Source organism: Cardiocondyla obscurior, linkage group LG06 (assembly GCF_019399895.1).
Source record: "Cardiocondyla obscurior isolate alpha-2009 linkage group LG06, Cobs3.1, whole genome shotgun sequence".
NCBI classification, from domain to species: Eukaryota; Metazoa; Arthropoda; class Insecta; order Hymenoptera; family Formicidae; genus Cardiocondyla; species Cardiocondyla obscurior.
Window position 1 is genome coordinate 7981573 of NC_091869.1, and position 25141 is coordinate 8006713.

The 25141-nt window shown below is 37.0% G+C and overlaps 3 protein-coding genes across 5 annotated transcripts; 1 reads left to right on the forward strand and 2 right to left on the reverse strand.

Annotated features, from left to right (window-relative positions):
* The first annotated feature begins 1867 nt into the window (after nt 1-1867).
* On the forward strand, nt 1868-5685 carry LOC139103063 (uncharacterized). Of its 2 annotated transcripts, XM_070657403.1 has the most exons (4): nt 1870-2078; nt 2626-2804; nt 3069-3348; nt 4024-5685. In XM_070657403.1, exons 2-4 carry the CDS (start codon nt 2635-2637, stop codon nt 4267-4269), a joined length of 696 nt encoding a protein of 231 aa, XP_070513504.1. In that variant the 5' UTR covers nt 1870-2078; nt 2626-2634; the 3' UTR covers nt 4270-5685. The 2 variants fall into 2 exon arrangements, with proteins under 2 accessions (XP_070513505.1, XP_070513504.1); XM_070657404.1 differs by having other exon boundaries at nt 1868-2804.
* Nucleotides 5686-5838: 153 nt separating this feature from the next.
* LOC139103062 (blood vessel epicardial substance-like) lies at nt 5839-21574 on the reverse strand. The gene is made up of 7 exons (XM_070657402.1): nt 21033-21574; nt 19345-19670; nt 12920-13267; nt 12347-12744; nt 11608-12026; nt 11089-11354; nt 5839-10165 (listed from the first exon to the last, which is right to left on the reverse strand). Exons 3-7 carry the CDS (start codon nt 13253-13255, stop codon nt 10142-10144), a joined length of 1443 nt encoding a protein of 480 aa, XP_070513503.1. The 5' UTR covers nt 13256-13267; nt 19345-19670; nt 21033-21574; the 3' UTR covers nt 5839-10141.
* A 362-nt stretch (nt 21575-21936) lies between these two features.
* On the reverse strand, nt 21937-25120 carry LOC139103514 (popeye domain-containing protein 3). 2 transcript variants are annotated; one of them, XM_070658279.1, is made up of 7 exons: nt 24551-25120; nt 24302-24436; nt 23706-23887; nt 23380-23619; nt 23162-23314; nt 22971-23040; nt 21937-22874 (listed from the first exon to the last, which is right to left on the reverse strand). In XM_070658279.1, the coding sequence occupies exons 1-7, from the start codon at nt 24603-24605 to the stop codon at nt 22699-22701; spliced, it is 1011 nt and encodes a 336-aa protein (XP_070514380.1). In that variant the 5' UTR covers nt 24606-25120; the 3' UTR covers nt 21937-22698. The 2 variants fall into 2 exon arrangements, with proteins under 2 accessions (XP_070514380.1, XP_070514381.1); XM_070658280.1 differs by having other exon boundaries at nt 22738-22874; nt 22971-23030.
* Nucleotides 25121-25141: the final 21 nt, after the last annotated feature.

The window sequence follows — 25141 nt, forward strand, 5'->3', positions numbered from 1 at the left end:
ACGATATTGTGATAATATTATCAAACATTTAAAGATTGCAAGTTCGAGAAATTTATAAATACTAATTAAATAAAATTACGACAATCTTATTTTTAGAAAAAAAAAATTCTCTACGCTTTTTTTTTAATATTTTCTGCATAAAAATTGAAGTAATAATATTATCTATTTTACGAGATGATGATCGTTCGATTGATCGCTCTTTTATTGCGTTATCGTCAAAATGACTATTTGTACATTGCATCGATACTTTGAGAAAGCATTTAATTATTGACATCGGGCGGGAATGCTGCATCTTCATTATATTTAAACATCCTCGGAAGAACCGACTTCTGATGTTTCATTTACGGCGTGGACGCGGACGGCGGCGCAAATTCGTCAACAGGCACCCCGTTTAAAAATAAGACGTAAGAACGCACCATCCCCGTCGAGACGCCCTGGCTTATTGGCGTTTCTGCTCATTAGGATAACCCGGGGGGTGCCGGCGCGATAACTCATTCGACTCTGAGAAAAAGTAAATAGAGCGAGAAACGGAGAAGCGCGCACGCTGGCCGAGAATTCTGCGAGCAACCGAGATTATCGAGGAAACGTTTATTTTTGCTCGTTAATTTCACGTCTCGCTTCCGTCGCTCATTTATCTCCCGCCCTTTTCATAATCCACGCGGCCCTTTTGCTTCCGAATCGAGCAAGCTACTTCTAGTTAAGTGCAATCTTTCCCTTCATTATTATTTCTTTTTCTATATTATAATATTATTTTATAAATAAAAAATATTTTAAGATAATTATAAAGCAAGAGTAACTAACGCGCACAAAGTTCAGACTTTGTAACACGTAATGTTTTAAAAATCTGTTAACAATTTAATAAATAATATTTAATCCTCAATTACAATTAAACAAAAACGGTAATTTAATCATGCGCCTATATATGTAAGTGGCTGAGAAATTTAGAGTAAACAGAACGATAAATCTATCAATCCCGAGGTTTTTCAGCGTCGAGCTTCCGAAGATGCTCGAGAAGTTTAGGATAATCAAGAGTTCAGGATAATCATGAAAGTAGTTGAAAGCAGGATGCCGTTACCGCCAATTTCGTTATCAGAGTCATCCTTAAATGATAGCGGGAAGCTTGAGCTGCGTATTACCCGATGATAATAGAATTGATGATAAAACCTCTGTTTTATCAATTCTATTACCAACGGTGGCGGCTCGTGGCAGGTTTCTCTGGAGCTCGCGTTCCCGCCGTTCCCGGCAATTTCGTGACTTCGGTGGTAAGAGATAGCAATCATTACAAAAGAGGCGTGGGCACGGAATTAACGGGAACGTGCCACCTATTTATTCTTCCTATACCTTTAATACTTCCCGAGCTTTTTCGGAACCTCGCCACCGCAACACCCCGGAATTGACGAATTTATTATTCTGTTTACTTTGAATTTCTCTCAACCACCTATATGGGCGCCATAATTAAATTATCATTTTTGCTTAATTGTAATTAAAGATTTAATGTTAATGTATTTTTTAATAACAAAATATGCAATATATTTTATAAATTTTGTAACAATATATAAACGAAAGGTGTTGGAGTACCATGTAAGATACATACATTCGTAATTCGTTGCCTAAAATTATTAAATGTAAAAAGGCTTATTTTAGGAAAAGAATAAATAGTACCAAATAACTTTAACTAAAAAAAAAAAAAGTTCTTGAGAAAACTATTAATAGAAAATTGTAAATAATCAATATTGCTAAGCTCCTGCGGCTGATTGCTTTTGATAATTTATTTTAAAAATTAAGAATAGGCTTTACATTATTAGAAATAAAATTAAAAGTTGTTTTGTGAATTAATAGAATAATTAGTTTCTCAATTTACCATTTACTTACAGTTATTTTTACATCCCTTAAGGGACTGCCGGTAGGGCAGAAAGATCAATATTATGCAATGTTGCCATGTCGAACGCATCAGGGGTTGAATGTCCAAGTCTTTATGAGAAAGTGGTTACTACTGTCGCAGGGGGTGACAAGAAAGTAAAGAGAAAAATTCAAGAAAGTCTTATCACACGTGGTCATGACTACGACGTACACCGCGAGTATGTAACTTAAGTGTCCTTGGTTTTTTATAGTTCATTCGTTGTGGGGGTTGCACGAGACGAGTGTCGTCCCAGAGACGAGTGTTGTTAATGTCATGCATGTTCCTCAAGGGACGTGAGTCTTCTCTAGAAATTTCTTTAGAAATTCACATTTCGAACATGGTAGACAAATCGATTCATAAGTATTTAATATGCTGCAATTAAATGGTGTAAAGCTACGGTAATTTTATCTTTAATAAGCTGCATTGTTGTGCAGAAATGGAAAAATAAAATACTTATTAATCGTTAAAAAATGTCAGACATCTAAAAATAAAAAAAAGTCTACAATTTAATGCTACTTCTAGTAAAAAATCCAAGATTAAAAAAATCTGTAGGATAAAGAAAATATTCTCAAACACACAGAGGTATCTAAAGATGCAGCTTTCTCATTATTTTCACCTGTAAAATGTCTCGAAGTAAAGTACGAAAGAGTGCGCTATAGAGTTAAATAAAGATTGACTCATATGACGTTTAGGAAGGGTTTCGGTAAAATCGTTGTAATTTTCAGGATATCAGCATGAGTGTTTGCCCACGGAGAAGCTTTCGCATCACCCCTATGCGAGCTCTGGCGGCGTTCTTTTTGATGGTGGTGCTGTTTTGGTATAGTCTCAGTCGGCAAGATATTCCACAGCAGCCGTGTAGCGTGCCTGAAGAATTTACTGAGAAATTACACGATCTCGCTTACAGGTCAGGACTTGTAATATTTAAATAAAAAAAAAAAAAAAAAAAATTAAAAATCTCTGACAATTTTTTTTTATCGATTGCCTCAGATTTGAAGCCAGAGAAATACGTACAATTTTTTAAAATTATATTTTTGAATTGAGACCCCAACAATTGTATTAATTAAATTCTAATGAGATATCAACTTGTAATGTGCAGCATCATTTTTTAATCTTGGATCAAGCTACTTGGTATTGAAATATATGTACATAATTTTCATAACTTTATCAGGGCTCATTTAGTTCTCACTAAGTTGGGCATCGTTCACTTTCTCTGCCTGGGCGGCCTTTGGGGTCAAGTTCGCATAGGCCGCGCGCTTCCGTGGGCACGTAAAGTGGAGCTATGTTTAGTCGACACGCTTCGCGACGATGTCTTAATCATGAAAGCCTTTCGAGAAGTCGGTCTGAGTGCAACTTATCTCCATGCAGCGGGAATTTACAAAATACAAGAACACGAGGTCGGCGAGGATGCGCCCAAGTTGGAAATAGTCGTTTTCGAGGAGGATGCAGAGGTAAGAGATTTCTTAAAAAGGTTTCATAGATTTTGTTTAAATAATTCTTTTAAATTATATCTACAAAGTTAAGGAAAAATTCTTGAAAAAAAAAACGTTTTTAAAACGTATAATTGAAAAGGCAACATTTGTTTTATTAATATTTTTACTACAAATGCTTCGCTTTTATGTCAATTTTTATTGTCTCGGTAATTGCTAGTTATAATTCCAGCTTTTCCTTGCTTTTGTGTAAAGTTCTGCATTCAGAAAGGTTGCGTTTTATGTATCTAGCACGCCAAATGCAAATTCGATGCTTTGTGCTCTGTTGCCTCTACTCTTTTATGAAACATTGAAGGAAACTAAAATATACGATTTCTATGCGTTTTACAACGCATCCCGTATGTAGGACAAGCGGATGTGACTTCTTTGGCAGCGTCAGTTTGTCTGTAAACCGACAATAAAGACATTTTATTGCTCCTTATTTGTCGAAATTACCATTTGAATTACCGAATTTGTCGGCAAGATTTTTATGTGCCGAATACGTCGTACGTAGATTTATAGTAAAACATATTATATACGTATTTGATATTACCAAAGACCATCGTTGTTCCTGAAACATATTCCGATTCACGGTGGGAAGATTTAGGATAATTCGCAAAGGATAATTAGAAAATTCAATTGTGTCGACCCTTGCAGACGCAGATGGTGAGAAGGGTCGGGTGGACCAGGAGGGTCTTGCCACCGGATTGCGAGTTCTCCCCGAGTCTACAGTGCTTTCCGCCACAATTAGTGATACCTCCATTGCCGGCGAAACAATTCGGCGGCCGACTGATGCCCGTGCCTCGGGAAGGCATAGAATTACAGAAGTATCACTATCCCAACGACTGGTGGCTTGAAATCAAACCCACTGACTGTACCGAGCCCCAAGACATGAACGTGTAGTGTACAATCACGGTGCAATTAATCCTAGTACAGCATTAGAACCGTTATAATTACAACTCGCTATATCGGAACACTGTTTAGCCAGTTCAATTAACTTAGGTATAATCCGGTTATAATTTAATTGACGTAGTATCCGGCTAATTAGCTCGACGATTATGAAAAAAGATACTCAAGTATTTTATTATAACCGAAATACTTTCTTCAACTAGACACGACGGATAGCGAACGTGATAATGGATGATAGATTTTTTAGTTACCGTGCAGTTGACAGATTTTAGTTAATTTAGTTTTCTAAAAGGTTCGATCGGCGTACACGAAGTGACGATGCAATTATCGCTTATAGAAAGTATTCAAGTGCTGTAAGAAAATGACGTGCGGTAGAATTATTGGTAGTGATGGACTAATCATCGTAGCGATTATATTATTAGATAATTACAAATAGATTAAACTTATGAATAATCTTTTTTAATTTTTGCGATGTTTCTATTATTATATTAATTTTTATATTTCGCATTTTTTTAAAGGTTTCTCTTGAGCTTTTAATTTGTGATTATAAGGGTTAGTTAAATTGACAATTAAATTTTTGTCAAGTCGTAATTTATATTCATTATATACAAATCGAAAAAGCGAATTTTTATGCATTTTTACACTTTTTGAAAATCTTTTTTGATCATTTAGGCTGCGGCTGAGTTTTAAATTACAGTGACATTTACCCTACCGTAAGTGCTAAGAAGGTTCAAGTATATACAATATTTCGAACACGTGTTTAATGTTCGTATATTCTTCGAAGCACAAAGCACTCTATACTCGATTGTGAAGTTATAGGGAAATCACTTAATAAAAGTCGAACTACGTGTACTTAAAAGGTGTTACTAGCTTTAACTTACTTAATTATATACTTATTTACACGTTTATACTCAATGCGCTTTTTATATAAGAACATGTCTTCTTCAAACGACGTACTTCGTTTAAACGATTAATTGCGGATAATAATTACTTCAATAGACAATATCGTTGTGATTTATTATAAGTTGTAATCATTATTTAGTATAACGGTGATAAACCATAATACGTAAAATATATTCGTTACACTTTTACTATTCGCACACGAACTTGTGTTAAATACAGTCATAAATGTAATTGTAACAATACATTTCGTAATATTGTAATGTTATAGTTACATTCTGAAATCTTCCGGAAATTAAAGAAAAATCTGTAAAATACATTAAAATGTTTTTTCTTCAATTTGTTTCGAAATATATTTATATAGACGACGATTAAAGCATTTTCCTTTATAATTAGAAAGAGAAAGTCCTCAAGAGTTCGGGCAGTCTCTTGACTATGACTCGATTGATGAAATAGACAGCACAATAGCAACATCATGCAAAGCAATGAGCACCTTCACGGCCTAAAGAAATCTTCGAAAGTAAATGTGCACACGCATCATGTGCTCTTTATTGAAAGTATCTCGAAAGTACCTTTATGGCCCCATTCACTTTTCATTATGCTGGATCTACGGCTCATCAGCTGTAGCAATTTTTTAGCACGAACATTTAGTCTACGCTGCCGTTTTTTTTATTTTTTTTTATTTTTTTAATACCGCGTTTACTTTAGAAACGAATAGTGTCGCTATACAAATTATTTTAACGTTTCAACATTAATTTATATTGGTAAAAACTCAATTTTTAAAATATTTTATTATATCAGAAAATGTGTACTTATGCCTACTAAAATCACGACATATAACAATGTGTTACAACGTCAGATCACGGAGAATTTCTATTGTGGAGCACAAATTGCGTAAAAAATAATTTTGCATGTGATTCTTTACCTAAATTTTTTTTTTTCTTGAATTATTCTTCAACGATATTATTAATCATTCTATTTTGCTTAGATATATTCCTTCTTTCACATACTTTCTCATTTTTGTTTGTTTGCTTACTTATAAATTTAATAAGCTCATTTTTAATGAGATTTACTTTCCTCAGAGAAACTTCGTTTTATTGAAGAACAAATAATAATTTCAGTCGTAGCGTTGCGAAGATGTTTACGAGCTATTAAGTACACCCACTGCTTTAGATGGCTCAAGAGAAATGGAAGGGAAGATTATAAAAGAAAGTTTCCTACTCAAAGACATCAAGTTTATAGTTGCATCTCGGTCCACGAAGGTCGTGTCCGGCTACGCGAGCGTTTCTCTTCATCAGAAAATTTAACGGTACGACGTATCCCGATTTAGAGTGATATAACAATCAAGAATTAAAGGATCTTAATATTTAACAGTTTTATATTTTTCATAATCTGCAATACGGAATTGTAATAAATTAGAATAAAAAGTTATCGAGATGATTAAAGTAAAAATTAAAATATTATTTAGTTAAAGTTAAAAAATTAATTAAACGGTGATAAAATGGATATATATTTTCTTATCAGTATAGGAAACAGAATATGACCTTTAAAATGAAAAAAGTGCATCTTAAAAATGCTGCTCTAAAATACTTACGTATTTAATTAATAAGTTAATTAAATTAGACTGAATGTATTAAAAATATAGTTGTGTTAATTAAAAAGAATTGTATTCCGTGTACATTTAAAAATGCAGGTGAGTTAATTAATATTTAAAGAACAAGTGTATTTTGTCAGAAGAATTTAAGAAAATTTAATCGCGATGTGTTGATAATAATTTTTAGTTGCCTATAATTATTATACTTTTTGGCTTAATGCTGGAATTAGTGGAATTTAATGAAACTTACAAAATTAAGTCGTATAAACATTATAATCCTTATCCATGGCGACGCCCACATTGGCATCCACTTCCGAAACACCGTAAACGATATCATCATAAAAGAATGCCACCGCAAAAATATCATTATGAACCAGAACCGGAGCGTCACAGGTAAAATTAAAGCTTTTAAAAAATTTAATATTTCTTAAATATATAAAAATTGTTTTTTCAGTTCTATATATTCTATCATTCATATATATATTTAACATTATATACATATTTTAATTATTTATAATATTAAATGCAGATATGCATCGTATCATGAGGATTCAGCAGAAGCATCTGATCACGATAAACCTTACATTATAGTTATACAGCTTCCAAATAAAAACGAAAAAAAGAATTACCACTCTTATGAAAGGAAGCACGTTATAGATCCTCCACAAAGCAGCGATTATATTGACGATGCCGAAGAGTTGAAAGTATACCAGCTGGACGAATAACCAAAAAGTTTAAGAAGTCAATTTGTTGTAAAACATGTAATAATTTTAAAATTATGTTTAGCATACCCGAGTGTAAATTTATCTAGGTAATCTGATTTTGCAGCTAGTGGTTAGATCGCGCAGATTAAATATATTTCTTAACTAGTGACCATCTTCAAAAAATTAAGTTATCGTTTAAAAAAAAAAGAACAAAATCTGTCTGGTATCGGTCGTCTAGTCTCTGTCCAGCGCGCATCATGTATCTAAATAGATCTCTAAACGTTTTTCGCCGCGTACTCATTTACTGTTGTGTGCTGACAGCCACGAGATGAACCACAAATTGGCTAGCTAATTATTAGGTAACGGTGAAAATCAATTTCCACTCGGGTAATATTAAAAATTTTTAATTATGTTGAATTTATTGAAATTATATTTTTGCTGTATAATTTTATAATTTTTCTATCTAATGAGATTAATTTTTATAATGATATGATTTTTATCTGAATTCTGAAGTAATTATGTCTCATTATCTCGTAGCAAAGAAAAGTTAAAGAGAGATTAGAAGCAGGATAATTTGGCTTTAATTACATTGCACGCTTTTTAATGTAGTTTTTATTTCTAACGTAATAGTCAACGAACATATTGTAATCGTAAATAATAATAACATACAATGTCGTCGTGATATTGATGTGTCGCTGCTGCAATCCACCTTGCGCAATTTCGTTTATTCTCTTAACACGACGTCGATAAAGATCACTCGAACGGATTCTTTCGTACTTTAGGCTCTTGTCTACGTCGGAAAAAAGATCAATCTTGTAAACGTGAATCTTTAGGATTCAAAACGATTTCATTCGCAATTATAATAAATTTAATATTCAAATTTAAATATTATTGAAAATATCGTATTGGAACTAATCAAATTATACTAGCAACTCAGTCTTTTCCAAATTTTGATTGTTACAAATATATATAAAATTTTACATATACTTTCTATATATAATGTACATATAATACGAGAATAAATTGTTACGAAAGCAGTTGCTATACGTAATAATAAAATATCACAACAACCCCGTTTGATTTGGCAAAAATAACTATAAATAACGGTTTAAGCGACGATCCTTTCCGACGTGCGCCTCTCAGAACTCGATGCAATCCATCGTAACGTTACAATACTCTACAGCCATTTTTGTGTTTAACATTTATACTTGATTCTACACAGCCGTTTTTAATTAATCTTATCCCCTTCACGTTCTTTTTTTTATATTTTTTTTTACTTTTTAATAGTTTGTGCGTCTTTATTGATCTTCTACGGCTTCACTTTCACACGCGGTGATTATATAAACATAGAAACATACAAACACACATTTTTTTTTTCTTCTACTTGTCACGCACGACGCATATTAGCTTTTTTTTCGTTAAATTTGCGCGATTAATTAAACTCTGCTTTTTATAATTTGCATCTCGGCATCAACTACGTTTTTCGAAGCACTTTATTGCAGGTTTTCATTTTAACGAAGCACTTATTTGCTTTTTACACCCGGGTTATTCGGCTTATATTTCATTTTTCTCTTATTTTTTCTGTTTATTTACTTGATGCGTTTTACATTTGATTAAGGGATGTGCAATTGCGATTTTCCGTACACCGGTGTTGGATAGAAATTGCTGCGTGTTCTCTCGACATATCACATTTATCGTGAATGCGCATTTTTATGCACTAATTTTATACAACGATCCCGACCTATTTACGATGTTCGGATGTCCTTCATTAGCGATATATTATCCAAGTGTTACACTTTACGTAATCGCATGACAATTCATATTTCAGACGAATTGCGAAATCAATGTTCGTTTATGCGTAAGCAAATAAAAAGCATTCGCTCGAAATCGCGATAAACGTCTGTAGAATTAGAAATCTTTCAACTGCAAGATCATAACTAAAAAACCGTTTCACCCGAAGAACACCCGAACTCGAACAAGTACGAGATATGCGTGTGTGATTACCGCGGCAGCTATTTACGCACATGTCTCCTCTGTATGTATATATAATCAGCGTTTCTCTGAAAGACTTAATAATTATATCCGTTGTAATCACAGTCGATGTAAAAGTGTACACAGAGGCGATGCTCATTAATACAATATATCTACATTTAATCTTTCGTTTGCGACTTTGCCCTCTCGCTTATTATTCTTACTTCTCGCGCCAACTCGCGTCACTCTCTCAACGCTCGATCAAATCTCGGTCCATCCTGAATTGCGACGGATGATTTCCTTTCTCGCTTTCCCCCGTGTGCGATTAAGGGACACCAAAGTGTCTCCTTGAACGCTCGCAATCGCAGATTCGATCTCACACGTACGCGCGGGTCTTCGTAAAGCGTGGCACTTGCAGGATATGAAAATCAATCCGACACGTCGAAACTGCGCCCAGCGACTTCGTCCACCCGCGTCCCCACAAGTCTGCGGTACCGTCGTAAGGAATCTTGCGACACCGCGGCGTGCTCTCCCGTCCCGTCGAGATAGGCCATGCATCGCGTCTACCGGAAGTTCGAAGGGTGAATTTTGCGACGTGCCTTAGGGTAACGACGAGACCACGACGGGGCTAGGCGGAGCGTTGCGGCGATAGCGTAAGTAGAGGCACGCTGGCAGGCCCTTCCCCGTCGGGCGAGCGTCATACCGGTGTCTCGAAGGTCACCTGAAATATTAATTTCATAATTAAAACAAGAAGTGAATAAAACAGGATTAAATATTCGAGAGATCCGAAAAAGATTGCCCGTGAAATTCTTTCTAGAATTAATTAACTAATTAAAAGTACATTGGGAAAGCCTTCTGATGAAACGCGAGGATGGAAATTCTCGCTTAACATTTTCAGAAATATTTTATTTCGTTATTAAGGACAATTAAGTCGTGCGGGCGCATTAGATACCAGTTTATCAAGCTGTTAAAATTTCTGAAGGGGATCACGATCTGCTATCTCTAGATCGGTGAAAGCCTTGGTAATACAAATACACTGTTAAATGTCTGTAGTTGAGCACATGAGATAGCGTAATTATAACGTTGGTGTTGGAAACTGTAATTACGTCCTTCTAATAAGGCACATCGAAGCATACTAGACAATTCGGGCACGTTTGCTAAGGAGAGTTTGCAAATATCTAAACGTGTCTGTATAGATCGTTGTTCGAATGTACTTTGTTCGTCAATTGGTATAACTTCGGCTTACTTGTAACACAAATGGTGCAACTTGATTTGTTCGAAGAAAGGAAGCGTTAATAACGTGACGATAAGGCTGCATTTCTTTCTAAACAATGTAGTAAAAATCATTATACATAACATAAAAAATTATTTGACCAAAAAAACTTTACGTGAAAAATTTTACATTAATTTGTCATAATTTACTTAAGAGGCTAAACAGAACGTAAATAAAATGAAAATTTCAGGGGAAAAAAAGAATTTGGGTGGAGATACCGCTGTTTTGTTAGATCGCTTTTGAAATTCGCGTGTGCCTCGCTTTGATCTAAAAATAGCCGCGTTTCTTGCACGACGGGGTGGCACTCGATCCTCCATCGTATCCCCGTAATGAAATCACCATGACGACGTTAGCGAATAAAATCAACCTACTTCTCGAGTCCCTTTTTTCGACCGTTTCCTCTCGAGCTTCGGTGTTTGAGGTAGCAGGGTGTAATCACCGCCAGCACCTCCGCTTCGTTGTCGCGTCACGGAGGTATGAGACAGCGCGGGTGCTCGTGGCGGCGGTGAAAACTGGACACCCTGCGGCAGTAATGAGTAGCCGAGGTTTTGGCTTTGAATGAACGGCGAGTTTGCCGGGAAGTGGTTCGCCACTACTGGCGCCCAGTATTGGTGCGAAAACCGGGCCGAGGAGTTCCCTAGGGAGAAACAAAATCTTATCTTAGCGCAGCCTTTAAAGGTTGACCTTCTTAATGGCCAGCTCGTCACGCACGACCGAATATGTCGACCGATCGTATGAATTACAAATGTCTCGGCAAAGGAGACGAATTAAACCGTACGAAGTAAAATTTTACGGCAAGCATTCTGTATCCTCGTGATAAAGATTAATTTATTATTTAGTCCAAAAATCCATGATAATAAGATGATGACGGAAATAGTTGCGATACTTACTATCAGTGCGCGAATTGTATTGCCTTTGCGCCTTCCAGGTTGTCGATCGAACCTTTCCGGCGGTTTCCGTATTAACAGCATCCATGCTGAGGCTTCTCGTGACCCCCCTGTAAGGATTCGACGTGGCGTTCTCACTGGCGGTCGCGACACCAGCGAGCTGCTCGTTAAGGGCGTACAACTTGGACGTAATGTCCTTACCGATGAGGGTGTTGAGAACAACTTTGAGCAGCGGCCTGTGCCGCAGCACCCTGAGTAATCTCATTCTCGTCCAACAAATATACGTACTTGGCTCCTCAGCCCGTATCGTCACCTGGAAGACGTCGGCGTCGTTCTCATGCGTAGCCTCCCATTCGGGCGAATCGACGAACTGATAGGCTCTGATGTAATGCAAGTGCGTTCCGTCGCAAGTTACTTTCAATCTGGAATCAAAGGAAAGGCTCAGCATCGACGCTGCGCGCGGGATTCTCATATTTGACAAAGGAACGCTTAATAAAATCTCCTCTCTCCAATAATGAATTAATGCAACGTGTAAAGATACTACACGAAGGATATAAAAGTTTCTTAATTATATTTCATAATATTAATGTGCTTCCACGAAAGTCACAAAATTAAGATAAGAGACATCTGTGTTAATCTAGTTTTAATTAATCTTTAATTGCAATTAAAATCAATTTTTTCTTTTACAAGAAATAAAGCTTCTACTCGAAAAGAATTAACCTTTAATTAAGAAGATACCCACTTTCCACGCAAAAGAATAGACAGCCTCCTATCCGCCGGCGTGACTCCCTCCGTCGCATAGGTCTGATCGGAATCCAGTTTGAGTATCCTCGCTTCTTTTGCTAGCTCCTGGAAATGCTTTTTGCTGACCTTGTAGGGCTTAAAGAGCTTCAAGTAGAGTTCGGCTAACTCGGGACTGAGAGCCGGGGGCAGAAATCGACAGGCGAGTATTAACGAATGAATACCGTTTAACAGACCGAGGGCCAAGCACCATAACATGGCATCTAGAGCGCATATGGTGAACCCGGCCCAGAGAGCCGCCAACATAAAACCCGCCGTAAGAAACGTGCGAAGAGCCAAGACGGAAGCCTTGAACGAGCGCGGCACCAGAAACGCAGCCGCAAAAAATAAATTCGCTGCCTGAAATTAATATAATTAACAATAAAAATATATTATAAAAGATTTAGATGATTAAACGAGATATAAAAATTTCGTAAAATTTTTTACAAAGAAATACTTTAAAGAAAAAAAAAAAAAAAAAAAAAAACACCATAAAATTTAAGAAATTCCAACATCTTCAGAGCGCATTCTTCACCTGGAAGAGCTTGTGCTGAGCAGCCTCCCATTCAACGCAGTAGCCACCCGGTGATAACACTGTCGCGTTCAATCTCTCGGTGACGTTGCTGACCTCAGTACCGTTCCAGACGTCCAACCACAATTCCGTGTAGTTGAAATCGTCCAGCGAGTAGCCGCCCAGATTCGGCAGACCGCTGTAATTGAAGGTGTAACTTTCGCTCGAATAAGTCGCCGCCGATGTCGACGAGTTGGGAAACGGCGTCGTCGTCGAGGACGAAAGAAGGCTGCCACCGGCTGTGGCGGATGAATCAGTCGTATTCGTCATTTTTTGTCGAGGGCGCGTGACACGTGCCATCACCTTTGACCTCTGCGAATCAAACGTTGGTCTCTTTTATATATTTTTTATTTTATACAAAAATTGCTCAAGTTCGCAGATTAAATATTAATACTATTAACATACGCAGCATAAAACAATTAATTTCCACGATTCTGGCAAAAAAATTATCCAATGTTTCCACTAGCTAGAACTTTGTATGCAGCGGAATTACATGCATATATCCTTGTCCTTAATTTGTCTAAATTATAGTCAAGCACTGCCTGTCAGATTTACAGCAGAAACCGAAAACGACCGAGCGATTAACGTGGAATATCGATTGGGCTCTTCGTGATTCAAGATGTAATATCTGAGCTTTATTATCTTCGAGGTCGCGAAGGGCCTGCGTGACTTGAGCGTTTTGTTTCGCCGCCGACCCAAAGATTTTGTGGGATATTTTCTAGCCGAAAATCTCAAAATAGCATGCAGTTAAGGATCGGCCACGTCATCGCCATCAACAAAGTCGATTTTATCTAGTATCAAACTGAACGAAATGCCCCCGAAATTGCAGAGGCGTCCTGCGGACCGCAAAAGCCGGACAAAACCTCTTGGCACGTACCTCTTGGCTTTTCCGGAGCCCCTGTCTTCTCGAGAAGATACATCTGTGTAATTTATACTCTTGAAAAACATATTGAGTTTCATATAAAACCCATTTCGTATAAAATCCATTTTTTACTTCCGCTTCGATCCGACGGTTCCACGTGACTTCTTAACGTAAATTGCTTACGTAAGCTAAAGCCCGCAATTTGCATTCTGATAGGTTTTCTACATGGAATAAAATACCGTAGAACTCTTGCCTGGAATTGGAAATGTAATATTTAGCGATATAAAAATACTGATATTTATCTGCATCGATGAATATCCGCTTCAAATTATGTAAAAATGTTACACGTATTTTGTGTTTTTGCGAGTAAAAGTCTACCGTTTGTATTGGTTCAGTTGTTAGCTCAGGATCGATTACGAGCCAATAATAAAAGTCACTGGTTCGCGCAATCTTATAAGAATCGATGGAAAAAAAAAATATAAAAAAAATGTCGATTATCTTATATTGCGAGGCGTGGTGTCGATACGAGCTACGCAACCAAGCAGAAACGGCCAGAAATGGCATTTAACGTCCTTTCCGCTGACACAGCACGCGCCAATAATCGTGGATCCGATTCGCGGAATGATTCAATATCGTCATTCGATTTTCGATATTTCCGTCCGGGGTGAACTGGGGTCGCGCTTCCATCCAACGGAACTACGTCAGCCTACCCGGAAATTCGTTAGGACACTCTTTCCGGCCTGATTCAACTACCGTACAATAAGCTGGATAAGCTGGAATCCAGAATCAAGCGAGCATGTGCACGCCCTCCTGGCTAACGGCTGCATTCGAAATGCCGATCTGATTATATTATATCTTTCGATCTTCTACGTTAGATATAAAAATTGAACATTCTTGCAAAAGATATTGCGGGATGAATATCTAAAATCTATATCTGAAATAGGACACTGTATTTAATTAAATGTTCCAATTGATAACTAGGTTCGCGATCTATTCTTACAACAATTTGTAACGTCGGACGACTTGCAAACACAAGTAATATTTTTAAATGTCTCCGCTGACAGTTTCGCTTGTAAAACCACACATTTTTGCGAGAGATATTGCCCTCATTATTTTTATATACGACAGGGTTATAAATCGACGACCGAGATTCCCCAAATAAAATCAACCGCTGGTGTAGAATTTATATTTAAAGCGACGATCGAACATATTGTACGGTGAATTTCTGAGCGGTAAGCTAATTAGATTAAGTGCATCAAAATCGGACACTGTTTACGCTTGATTCATCTTTGATACGGTCTAGTTTTGCCTGAGAGATTTCCTGAACGTATTACCTTGATTTCACGTTCGTGCGATCCCTAAAGAGTTAACGTCTGTTTGCTGCAAGGGCAGCTCGTGCATTTCATGCAAATCCTAATTCGACTTACGCCGCGCCGCGATACAAGCTTGATCCTATCTTGATTTTCTTTTCGTTTAATCTCACTGTGACGTGAGCCGTTTCTTCGCGAAAGGAAACGCGAAGTAACTAGATAATCGGCTTTACGAGCGAGATTTTAACTGTTGATTTCATCGGCTCTTGTTATGCTCTGGGCGAGTATTTCTATTATCTTAATACGTTCCGTGGACACTTTGTAGGACGTTCTAATTATCGTAAAATTCTTTCGTTTATATAACTTTTTAATATACCATTAACGACCTATATACAAAATATATTTGCAATTTGGAGAGAAGTTAAAAAAGCTTCTGAAGCATACTTCTAAAATGAGAGCAAACTTTGAAAAATTTAGTAAAATTTCTTTCGAGAGATTTAGCAATTTTTCATAATCCCTCCTCCTCCTCCCCTTTATTTAATCCTTGCTTACATCAATTAATCCATCATCAGTTATGAGAATAAAATTAGCGAATTTATTGAAGATACCTTTTACAAATGGCCGAAAAGTTTCAAGGTCATCGTGCCCCTGTATCGACTTAACTCGTATGGTAATTAAGCACGAAAGCGGAGCTTTCGTGACTAGCTGTGCTCACTATCGCCCTAGAAGACTTATTCGCGAGTTCTGCATGGGCTCGGCTGGGTCAGGGTAAATCACGTGACATCATAACAGGGTGTGGTGATTTACGTGAGGCTCTAAAAGCTTGCAGCGTATGCACCTTGCATTTACGACGCGTCGAGTTCTTACTCGCACGAGGACCGATTTTCAAGTCGCAGTTCGAATTCTAAGGAGAATTTCTAAGGAAAGAATCTTGCATGTAGGTCACGATGAACACAGTTTAAATTAATAATTTTTACCACGTTTACCCCGATCGCTTTGAATAACTCGTATATTGCGTATGAATAATTTTGCATTAAGCATTTTCATTTTAAATCAAATAAAATAAATTGATAATTTTGCTCGGAAGAGAAATAAATTTCAAAGCTAGCAGAAATAATTAACGACTACGTAATAATAGAACAATGACATTTTAGAAGATCCAATAACGCGTATACATACACATATACAATAGTTAAATATTATTTTAACATTATCTGCTGCATGTATCTTTTTCTTGATTGGTCTTTTTATTTAAATCAGGTTAATTAGTTTCCTTCAATTCGAGCGAATTAGCGTCGATAACATATCGAGGAGAAAAAACGAGAAATCCAATATGCTCTCTTTTATTACTCGTACCGTGAGTCCGCATGTAAATTGGGTCTCCTGAAAATATGAAAATAATCTTGTCGACGGGCAAGATATGGCTCGCGTGACGACAATCGCTTCCTTGCGATTTTACTTCCGTTTGCCACTTTGTACCGACCTCGAAGACGTCGGCTCATATAGGAAATGTCAGTTCTATTAATTTCAGAATATTTTTAGAAAATTATTGAAATTTAATTGTAGGAAGTTTTAATTATACATAATGTAGACGCAAATGGAATATGTCCCTGTATCGCGAGAGGAAAATCTCAACGGAAGACTATTCCCTTTATCCAACTTATTCCGTTATCTAATAGAAATTCAAAAAACGACTGCCAAGTCGCCTATGTATAAATATGCAGATGGGTAGGACTCGACTAAAACGCAACAGCGTCACGTAACTATTTCCGATGTCACGTAACTGTTCTGGAATCGACCTGGAATTGCCAAGCGGACACGTTCTGTCATTCTGAATTCGTTTTACGATGGACAGCGGTGGCTTGTCGGACAGCTTTGGGATTGGATTAAAGTTGACGGAGGGTTCGGTGCCGGCCCTTCGCCCTTCGATGCCTAAGTTCTCACCGATACGGTGGCTGACAAGCCACAGGAGACAGAAACAGCCCCGGCAGGGTGGCGCTTGATCGGTCAATCCAATTTATGTCGATGGGATTACCGAACTTATTTCCTTTGCTTCCCGTTGAAATGACACGCCAAGTTCTCCGGAAATTTTCGCCACCGTATATACGTTACATTTTTTTTTTTTTTATTATTAAAGTCTCTGAGTTTTTAACGGCATAACGGCCAATAACAATTAGCATTTAATGTTCATAAAAAGAAGATTAGCAAATAATAGAATTAAATTAAATTGTAAAAATTATTAAGATTAATAGTTATAAAACATTAATTACGTAAATGTAGTTTTCTTAACTGTTTTAATCTCTTCTTTAAAATGAAATAAAAAAACATAAAGAGTATAAAATCTAAAACTTAACTCGTTACTCAATTATTTTGACAAAGTACACTTTCCGGACACTTATAACTTGTGAATTGAATTCATTTATACTTTTACTTAATAATAATTTTAAAAAATGACCTAGAAGATAGTAATGGATCTCGAGTTTTGCAGAAAAATTTGTCGAGTCAAGGCTGTCCGTTGAAGTATATCGGACTTGCACTTGGATTTATGCCGGAAACACTTGTTGCCCCGTCAAGCTTATCATAAACGGAGGCATGTAAATTGTTTTACACGACTTTTCGACCTGCCACTCTTGCGCGGTTATAATATTTTACAAGTTACAATCGTATGTGGCATTGTCCGTTTGTCGTTTCCTCACCATTAATTTTCAGCAATCTTTTCATTTTTTTAATATAACCTAACGTAACAAATATTATTGGCATCGATAGGCTCGATTTAACAATCGTGAAAAATCGTGCGTTTCACTAATTTAAGATCTTTACTACTTGAGCCAGGAGCGAAGGGCTCGCTACTCGGAGCTCAACGCAGCTCGAGCTACGCGTCTACGACTTAAGTCTTGTGCGTTGAGCCTCAGACAGGTAATAAAACCTACCACGATCGGACGTAAAGTTCAAGCCCTGCGGATCGCGAGACTACTTATCATATAAAGTGGCAATTTCACCCTCGGTCCAAAAGAAAGAGAAATAAATCGTTCGAGACAATGCATTAAATTAAATTTGCAAGGGAAAAATATCAAGGGAATTTTTAATATCGCACGAGTAAAAAAGAGGAAGAGTTGATTCTACGAAGTGCGGAGGCCGAAGGTTACGATACAGAAAACGCCACGATGGGGTAGCGTTTACTCTTCCAGTAAACAGCCAGCAGCTGTCTACAATGTGGCGCGTGGGGTTGGCGCGAGCGCCGTACGAGAGGAGAGGGCTATCGACCCTATCGACAGCGACGGAGGAACCACGCGGTCTGCTACGCGCAAACCTCTTTCTTAAAGGCCACTATACCCTGTGTGACACACGTGTCGGCAAATCGACTGCAAACTCTTCGACAGAATGTCGAAATGCGATCTTATAAAATTCAATATAAAATGCCTATTTTTCTTTTATGCCCTTAACATTGACAGGCTATCTACACGTATCGAAAATAAAAATGTTGCGTCATATCGCGAGATATGATTCAAATATCGTTCGCATACGTGTACGCGATAGCTAGTTTTACCCCGAAACGTTAAAAGTTATATCGACGTGCTTGTATTAATAGCGCGATAAATAGGTATTTTTTCTTCGATCGCGCGAAATAAATGGGGCATCGTAAATTACAACTGTGCAATTATTTAGCTCATTTAATTAGACACGTATGTTCAGGCTGCTATACATAAATAAATGTGCAACGTATTTGTTATTTGTAACCATGAAAGCTCCCCATTTGCATATAATTCGAAATCGAAAGCGTTCCTTTTTTATGAATAATTGGTTGAATTCCCTTATGATATACCCTTGGAAAGCCGCTCTCACACGCACAATTCTTACGAATTGCAAAGTTAGCGACCAGTTACTTGTAAGGCTCGTCGTTCGTTTTGCACGAACGTAAAGCAACAGGTAAATGCTCTAGCATCGCATGTCACAATTAATTTCTTTTGCGTCGAGACAGCGCGAACGCGACCGATTAGGAAGATTGTAACATAAGATAGAGATCTTAATGGTTAAAAAGAGTATTTAATTCCCTGTAACGCGACCTTTCATTTTTGCAACGCAGCACATTTTTCCTTCATTTCCAACTTACGTAAGACGTAAGACGAGTCGCGTCAACTCGCAATGTTAGAGGAACGGTTCAGTTATCGATACGTATTTTGAACAATTTCACGTGTTAATATTTTCAATATTCTTACCTTATGGTGGATAAGCGATATGTCTTTTGGAGTGCAAGATGATACATCTCACTCTGTGAGTATGCGACGACAGCAGCAAACACGAAGGCGCTGAGCTCTCTTTGTCCTCCTCGGAATTCGCGATGCGAACGACGATCATTCTGATGCGCGACACCATCGCGGTCGATAATTTTTTTTTCGAAGCTAGCTCACTACGGAAGCGAAGATCACGCCGCAGATCGATCGCGTAGATCACCGCAAGAGAGTCACAATATCATCTGCAAGTTTGCCCGCGTTTCGTTTTTAACGAAACGTTTTTGGCTCCCTCGCCGCACAGTCGCTGACGTCTGAAACATTGCGAATTATTTACAAATCAGAGAGAATCTAACTTTTCTCTTAACTAGGAAAAGAGCTAAACGAGCGTCACAATCTTGTCCCTTGATGCCGCCAAGTTTCGATGAGCTAACGCGAGTTAATTCAAGTTTTGATTGAATCGCATGAAACGGTTATAAGAGCCAGTTGCTTCTCCGCACTTATTTTAATTAGAATTTAGAAACAAACACAAATAACTGACATTTGAAACCCGATGTTTTAGTAATCATTAAACGTTGAGAAAAAATAGAAGCCAAGTCTCTATCAGCGTAATTAAAAATTTTTATTTGTAATTATTCGATTAATTTAAATTATAACTTTCGAGAGGATCGAAACTTGTGTTAAACATTGAATATGATTAACGCAAAATTAAAGGAAATTTTAACTAATTTTGGGATTTGTTTGCGCAACGACGGTTCAACTTTTTATGACTGTAAACTGTAAGATTATTCGAAATGTATATGCCTTCTTAAAAAGAATGAAAAAGGCGTCATCGTTTCGTTGCGCAGCATTACGAAGCACAGAAAAGCTAGTTATTTGTCGTTAGTTATAATAATAATAGTTGGCCAACTTTCGTTCGTAACCTAATTATATTTTGCTGAGTAACACACAACGCGGCACCAATTCGTAACGAACGACTCTTCGTAACCCACACGAAAGTCTTTAAGCGCAGATCATCGCTTTCTGTATCTCCTAAATCCCGTAAGTGATGCCAGGTGTTCTCACTTCAGAACTATTAAAATTAATCTCTCTTTGAAGCCCTATATTAGAATCATTAAACAAAATGATTTATCTTGACATAATATTCAGTAGCTAATTATAAGCATATCACTTTTAATTAATAAAATTAATAATTATATATATATATATATATATATATATATATATATATATATATATATATATATATATATATGCGTTATTAATCTAGCTCTTTTTCTTTCCCTCTCTAAACTATTGGTAAATGTTTGCAATTTCTGTAATACCTCGAGCTTGAAACAACCTGGACGAACGAATAATACGATAATGCTGCAGTCTCCTGCGAGAGCAACAACTACGCATCCAAGATGCATATTTTCATCGTGCTGCTGATCAATAACAATCATACATCGGGTTCATCGGTTTATATACATATATTTAACATCTCTTTTCTACGCGATTATGCACGGCAATATATCGCAGCGGGATTAGGCTCTTTCAACACTTTCTCCTTCGGTAGCTTCGCCGAAAGCTGCTAAAAAATCCACGGTAGCATTTTCATCTCTCTTTCTCTCTCTCTCCCCCTCCCCCAACCTTCCCACTTTCTCTCTTTCCAGCATCCCTTATTCTTAACTTACCAGATGTTCCGTTCGCTCGTCAGCAGGGATGCAGCAGCCTCATCAGCCTGGGAAACTGATCGTAGTCTTCCCTGTAGCACTGTTTACACGGCAAGCTGAACGCCATGGTCACTGCCATCAGAAGCGAGGAAGAGCGGTTCTCAGTGCCCTTTGTCTCGTCGATGGTGGCGGTGATGATTATGTCCCGCTGTTCTCACGGGGTTCTCTTTACGGAACGCGACCTCGGCGATGGGAGACGCAGGACGAAGGACGCGACTTTTGCCACTCGTGCATTTATCTCCGCGCCGAGTTTTCTCACGGCGATGTGTTCGCGCACTCAGAGCACACCAGCAAGACTTGCTCTTTTGTTGGTCATCTCGCGGAGCTTTTCTCACCTCTTTTTCCGCCTTCCCCCCTTCATCTGCCCACCTGTCCGCCTTCAACCCCCTCGCTCGATCGTGCTCAAGCGCGCGTCTCTCTTGCTCTTAGCCGCCCCGACCTGAGGGCGCGAAACTGCACACTCCGACTCCGGAGGTTACACTCCGCACGATAACGCACCTCTGGGGGCTCTCGCGACACTAAACTAAACCATCCTTCGAACTAGCACCACGCCCTCCGCGTAGGTGGCACCACCGCTCGTTAACCCCCTTTTCGAGGCCGAAGTATCGTACTAAATATATGTCTTATTCGAGAGTCCTTCGAACGATCCTCGTCTTCTATTACCCAAAGTGCTCTTTTTACGTCTTCTTAATATCTCCTTAAACGTTCATTTTTTTGCACGCACTTTTTGCAAAATTAATTTTCTTACAATAAATATTATATTTTGAAAAATAAAATGTTTTTTTGCATAGCTTTCTTTTAGAAAATTTTATTAGACGCATTTAGGAATTTGTGCAAGATGAAAATGTAAAATAAAACCTTCAAATGCCTTCAAATAATTACCAAAGCATTCTATTTTTAATACCATATAACTCTTATTTAATTCATTATAAATAAATTTTTTAACATTTGATTAAGTATATTTTTCTTACGCTTTTAATATAAATTTTTTTCGTAAAAAATTCTAGATTTTTACTACGAGCGATTCAATAATCAACTTTGATATTTACATAAATACTAGGCGCATTTACATGTATTTACTTACAAACTTTGAAATTTATTGAACGTTTTATTTTATTTTTTATTTTTTTTTATTTTTAATTTGTTTAGAATACTTTCGTAAGCGTTGTCTTCTTTCCGCTAACTAGAATCAGTTTTCTAAATTGTTGTCTAGTTGGATATTTACATATATGTACAGAGTATGAAATTTACATTAAGTATACCCACTATTCGAAAGGTACCTTCGTTGCGAATTTCGTTGCTGAGCAACAAACCTACAGAACATATGTACAATATTACGACCAATAGAAGTGTAAATCTTTGAGTTTTAATTATTTAGTGGCAAAATTTGGGGAATGGCTAATTACAAAAAATAATTCAATACCAAAGTTCTATAAATCTGTTTCTGATCAATTAAAACTCAAATTTAGAAATTTCTTCAACGAAAGCAAAAGTGTGCGTTCCTATTTTATTGCTAATCATCGTACGACGACGGCCAGGATTCCGCATTTTTGTAATCGAAGGCCTGTATATCGTGATCACCGTCGTCGACATCGTCCAACTCGTAATTCGAGTAGTTGGCGTAATGCTATTCCTCGTCGACGATCTCGCAACTGTGGTACTTGCTGGAAGAGTCCAGCCAGCTTTCCACACCGCTGGAAGCTAGATCGTCGCAGGATGGCAGTTCCGGAAGAGGTTCCATGCTCGGCGCACCTTTCTTCGTTAAATTGTTTACCGCGCGTTCTTTGGATTTTGCACTGCTAACTGAAATTAACAGTAATTTAATAAAAATCGAGATACGGAGTAAAAAAAAATAATTTTTTTTGCTTTAAACTTCTTAAAAATGCAAATGGCACTTACTGCTAATTCCTAAATCTGCACTAATAGTAGGAAGACGAATGTCCAAGTGCGATCCTTTGTCTGTAATTATCTAAAATTTCAATAAGATAAAAACACTGTCGAAGATTATAGTTATATAGAAGACTTTATGTTGAAGAAAATCTAATTTGTATTAAATTTATAATTTTTGTATAAATTTTTTGAAAAACTACCTTGTTGTTCATTGCGTATAATTTTGTAGCAATATCTCTAGCCACTAATGTAGTTAAAACAGTTGCGAGATAAGTTTCCTTTACAAGTAGATATTCCAAGGCTGATCGCTGCCAGTACAAATATCTGCAAGAACTCGCTGCTACGATAGTCACCTAAGATATTTATTTTAACTTAGAATTTTCTCTGATTAAAATAAAATATTTAATTGCAGTCTTACCTTAAATTTATCGTCGTGGGAAGCTCGAGAACTTTCAAACTCCGGTGAATCCAAAAACTCACAAGGCAGTATGGGATGCAAAAAATTTGTGTCGTTTAAAACATTAACTTTTCCGGTGAGCAGCAAGCCTAATCTATCCGTTCTCGTGAGATTTTGCATGGCATACGCCTCACCAGCATGAAGAGACATTATCGTCGCAAATTCTGGGGATACTAATCGTTTAAATTGTATTCGAGAAACCTAAAAATATTTAAAAATAAAAAAAAATTGATAAACTCCAAAAGTTTTATAAAAAGAAATTTTTCTTACAGAAAAAAAATACTTACTTTAAAGGGATAAAAGAGCGTGTGATAAGCTTCTTCCAATTCGGGATCGAATCTAATTGGTCTCATTTGATAAACGATATATACTAACTGACCAATGTTAAGCAATAAAAAACTGAAGTTCCAGGAGAAGATATCTGGTGCACAAATTACATGCCAAGCCCATCCAGACAGCAACATAAAACCTAAAACAAGATAATAAAATCAAGAAAACATTTTTAATAATTATGTAACATTATAATTAAAAAAAAAAAAAAAAAAAAAAAATCAATTTTCGAGTAGGTTTCTTATAAAATTCTACATATTATAAAAATTAATAATATATTTTTAAATGTGCGTATTTTTGCCATTGCTTTTATAATATATGTACAGTGAAAGGCAGATTAGGCGTTTGCTGCGGGGACAGCGGCTAGCGTAATCCTCGGCGACCGGCGGTTCGTGGCATACGTGCTGCGACGCTTCGTATGTGACTTGACGCACACCACGCTAAGGTCATGCACGCTAGCCGCCGTCGCCGAAGCAAACGCCATATCTGTCTTTCAGTGTACGTATGTCGTAAAAGCAATAACAAGTGTACAGTGACTACTAATCTCACTTACCTATAATTAATACCGAGTGCATGAATAAAATGCCTTTTTTTGAGGACGGTGCTGAATATGATAATGCGAAGCAAAAATTTGCCAACTGGAATAAAATATGTTGAGGCTGTTGCCACAAACAGAGAGCAGGATTTCCTTGAAAGGAAAAAAAAATTATAAAGCTATTTCTAAGAGATATAATTTATTTTTCATCGACAGAAAAAATTAATGTTTTTGTAAAGTGCTGAAGTACTTTTTTCTTAAGCTTACCGAGGATAGTACTGTTGTACGACGGCAAGGGATCGTGACCCAATCCTGGACTCATTTTTCTTAAAGCAGAAATTACACTATTACGTGGTAAAACGCTCTATTACAGGTACGAGAGTCGACTGTTCATGTTCAATGATATTTCTCAGACGAGAGTTCGATGTGTTTTCACCTCTCGCACACGAGGATACTAAAAGATCTCCCTTAGGGCGCATGTGCCAATCTTACAGGATCGATATTGTTTTCCGTCGGTCCGAAGGGATTAAACATAATAATTTTACAATACCGATTTACGATAAAGAAAAATTTTATAATAAAAGGACATAGTCGTTTTCTGAGCTCCGCTGTCTGAGTATTACGCATTCGACCTTTAACCTCCAACTAAGAAACGTATAGTACGTAACGTCAAAGTCAAATAAATTTCAAATTAAGATAAAATCGTTAATTAAGTTAATCGCTTAAACATAATTATTTATCTGCTAAAATGACAGAAATAAAACTTAGTAATAACAACATTAAAAAAATATTAATTTTCTAAATTAGAATTTTTAATGCCCCGGAGTATTTTTCAAATAAGGTTAGAAATATTTTATC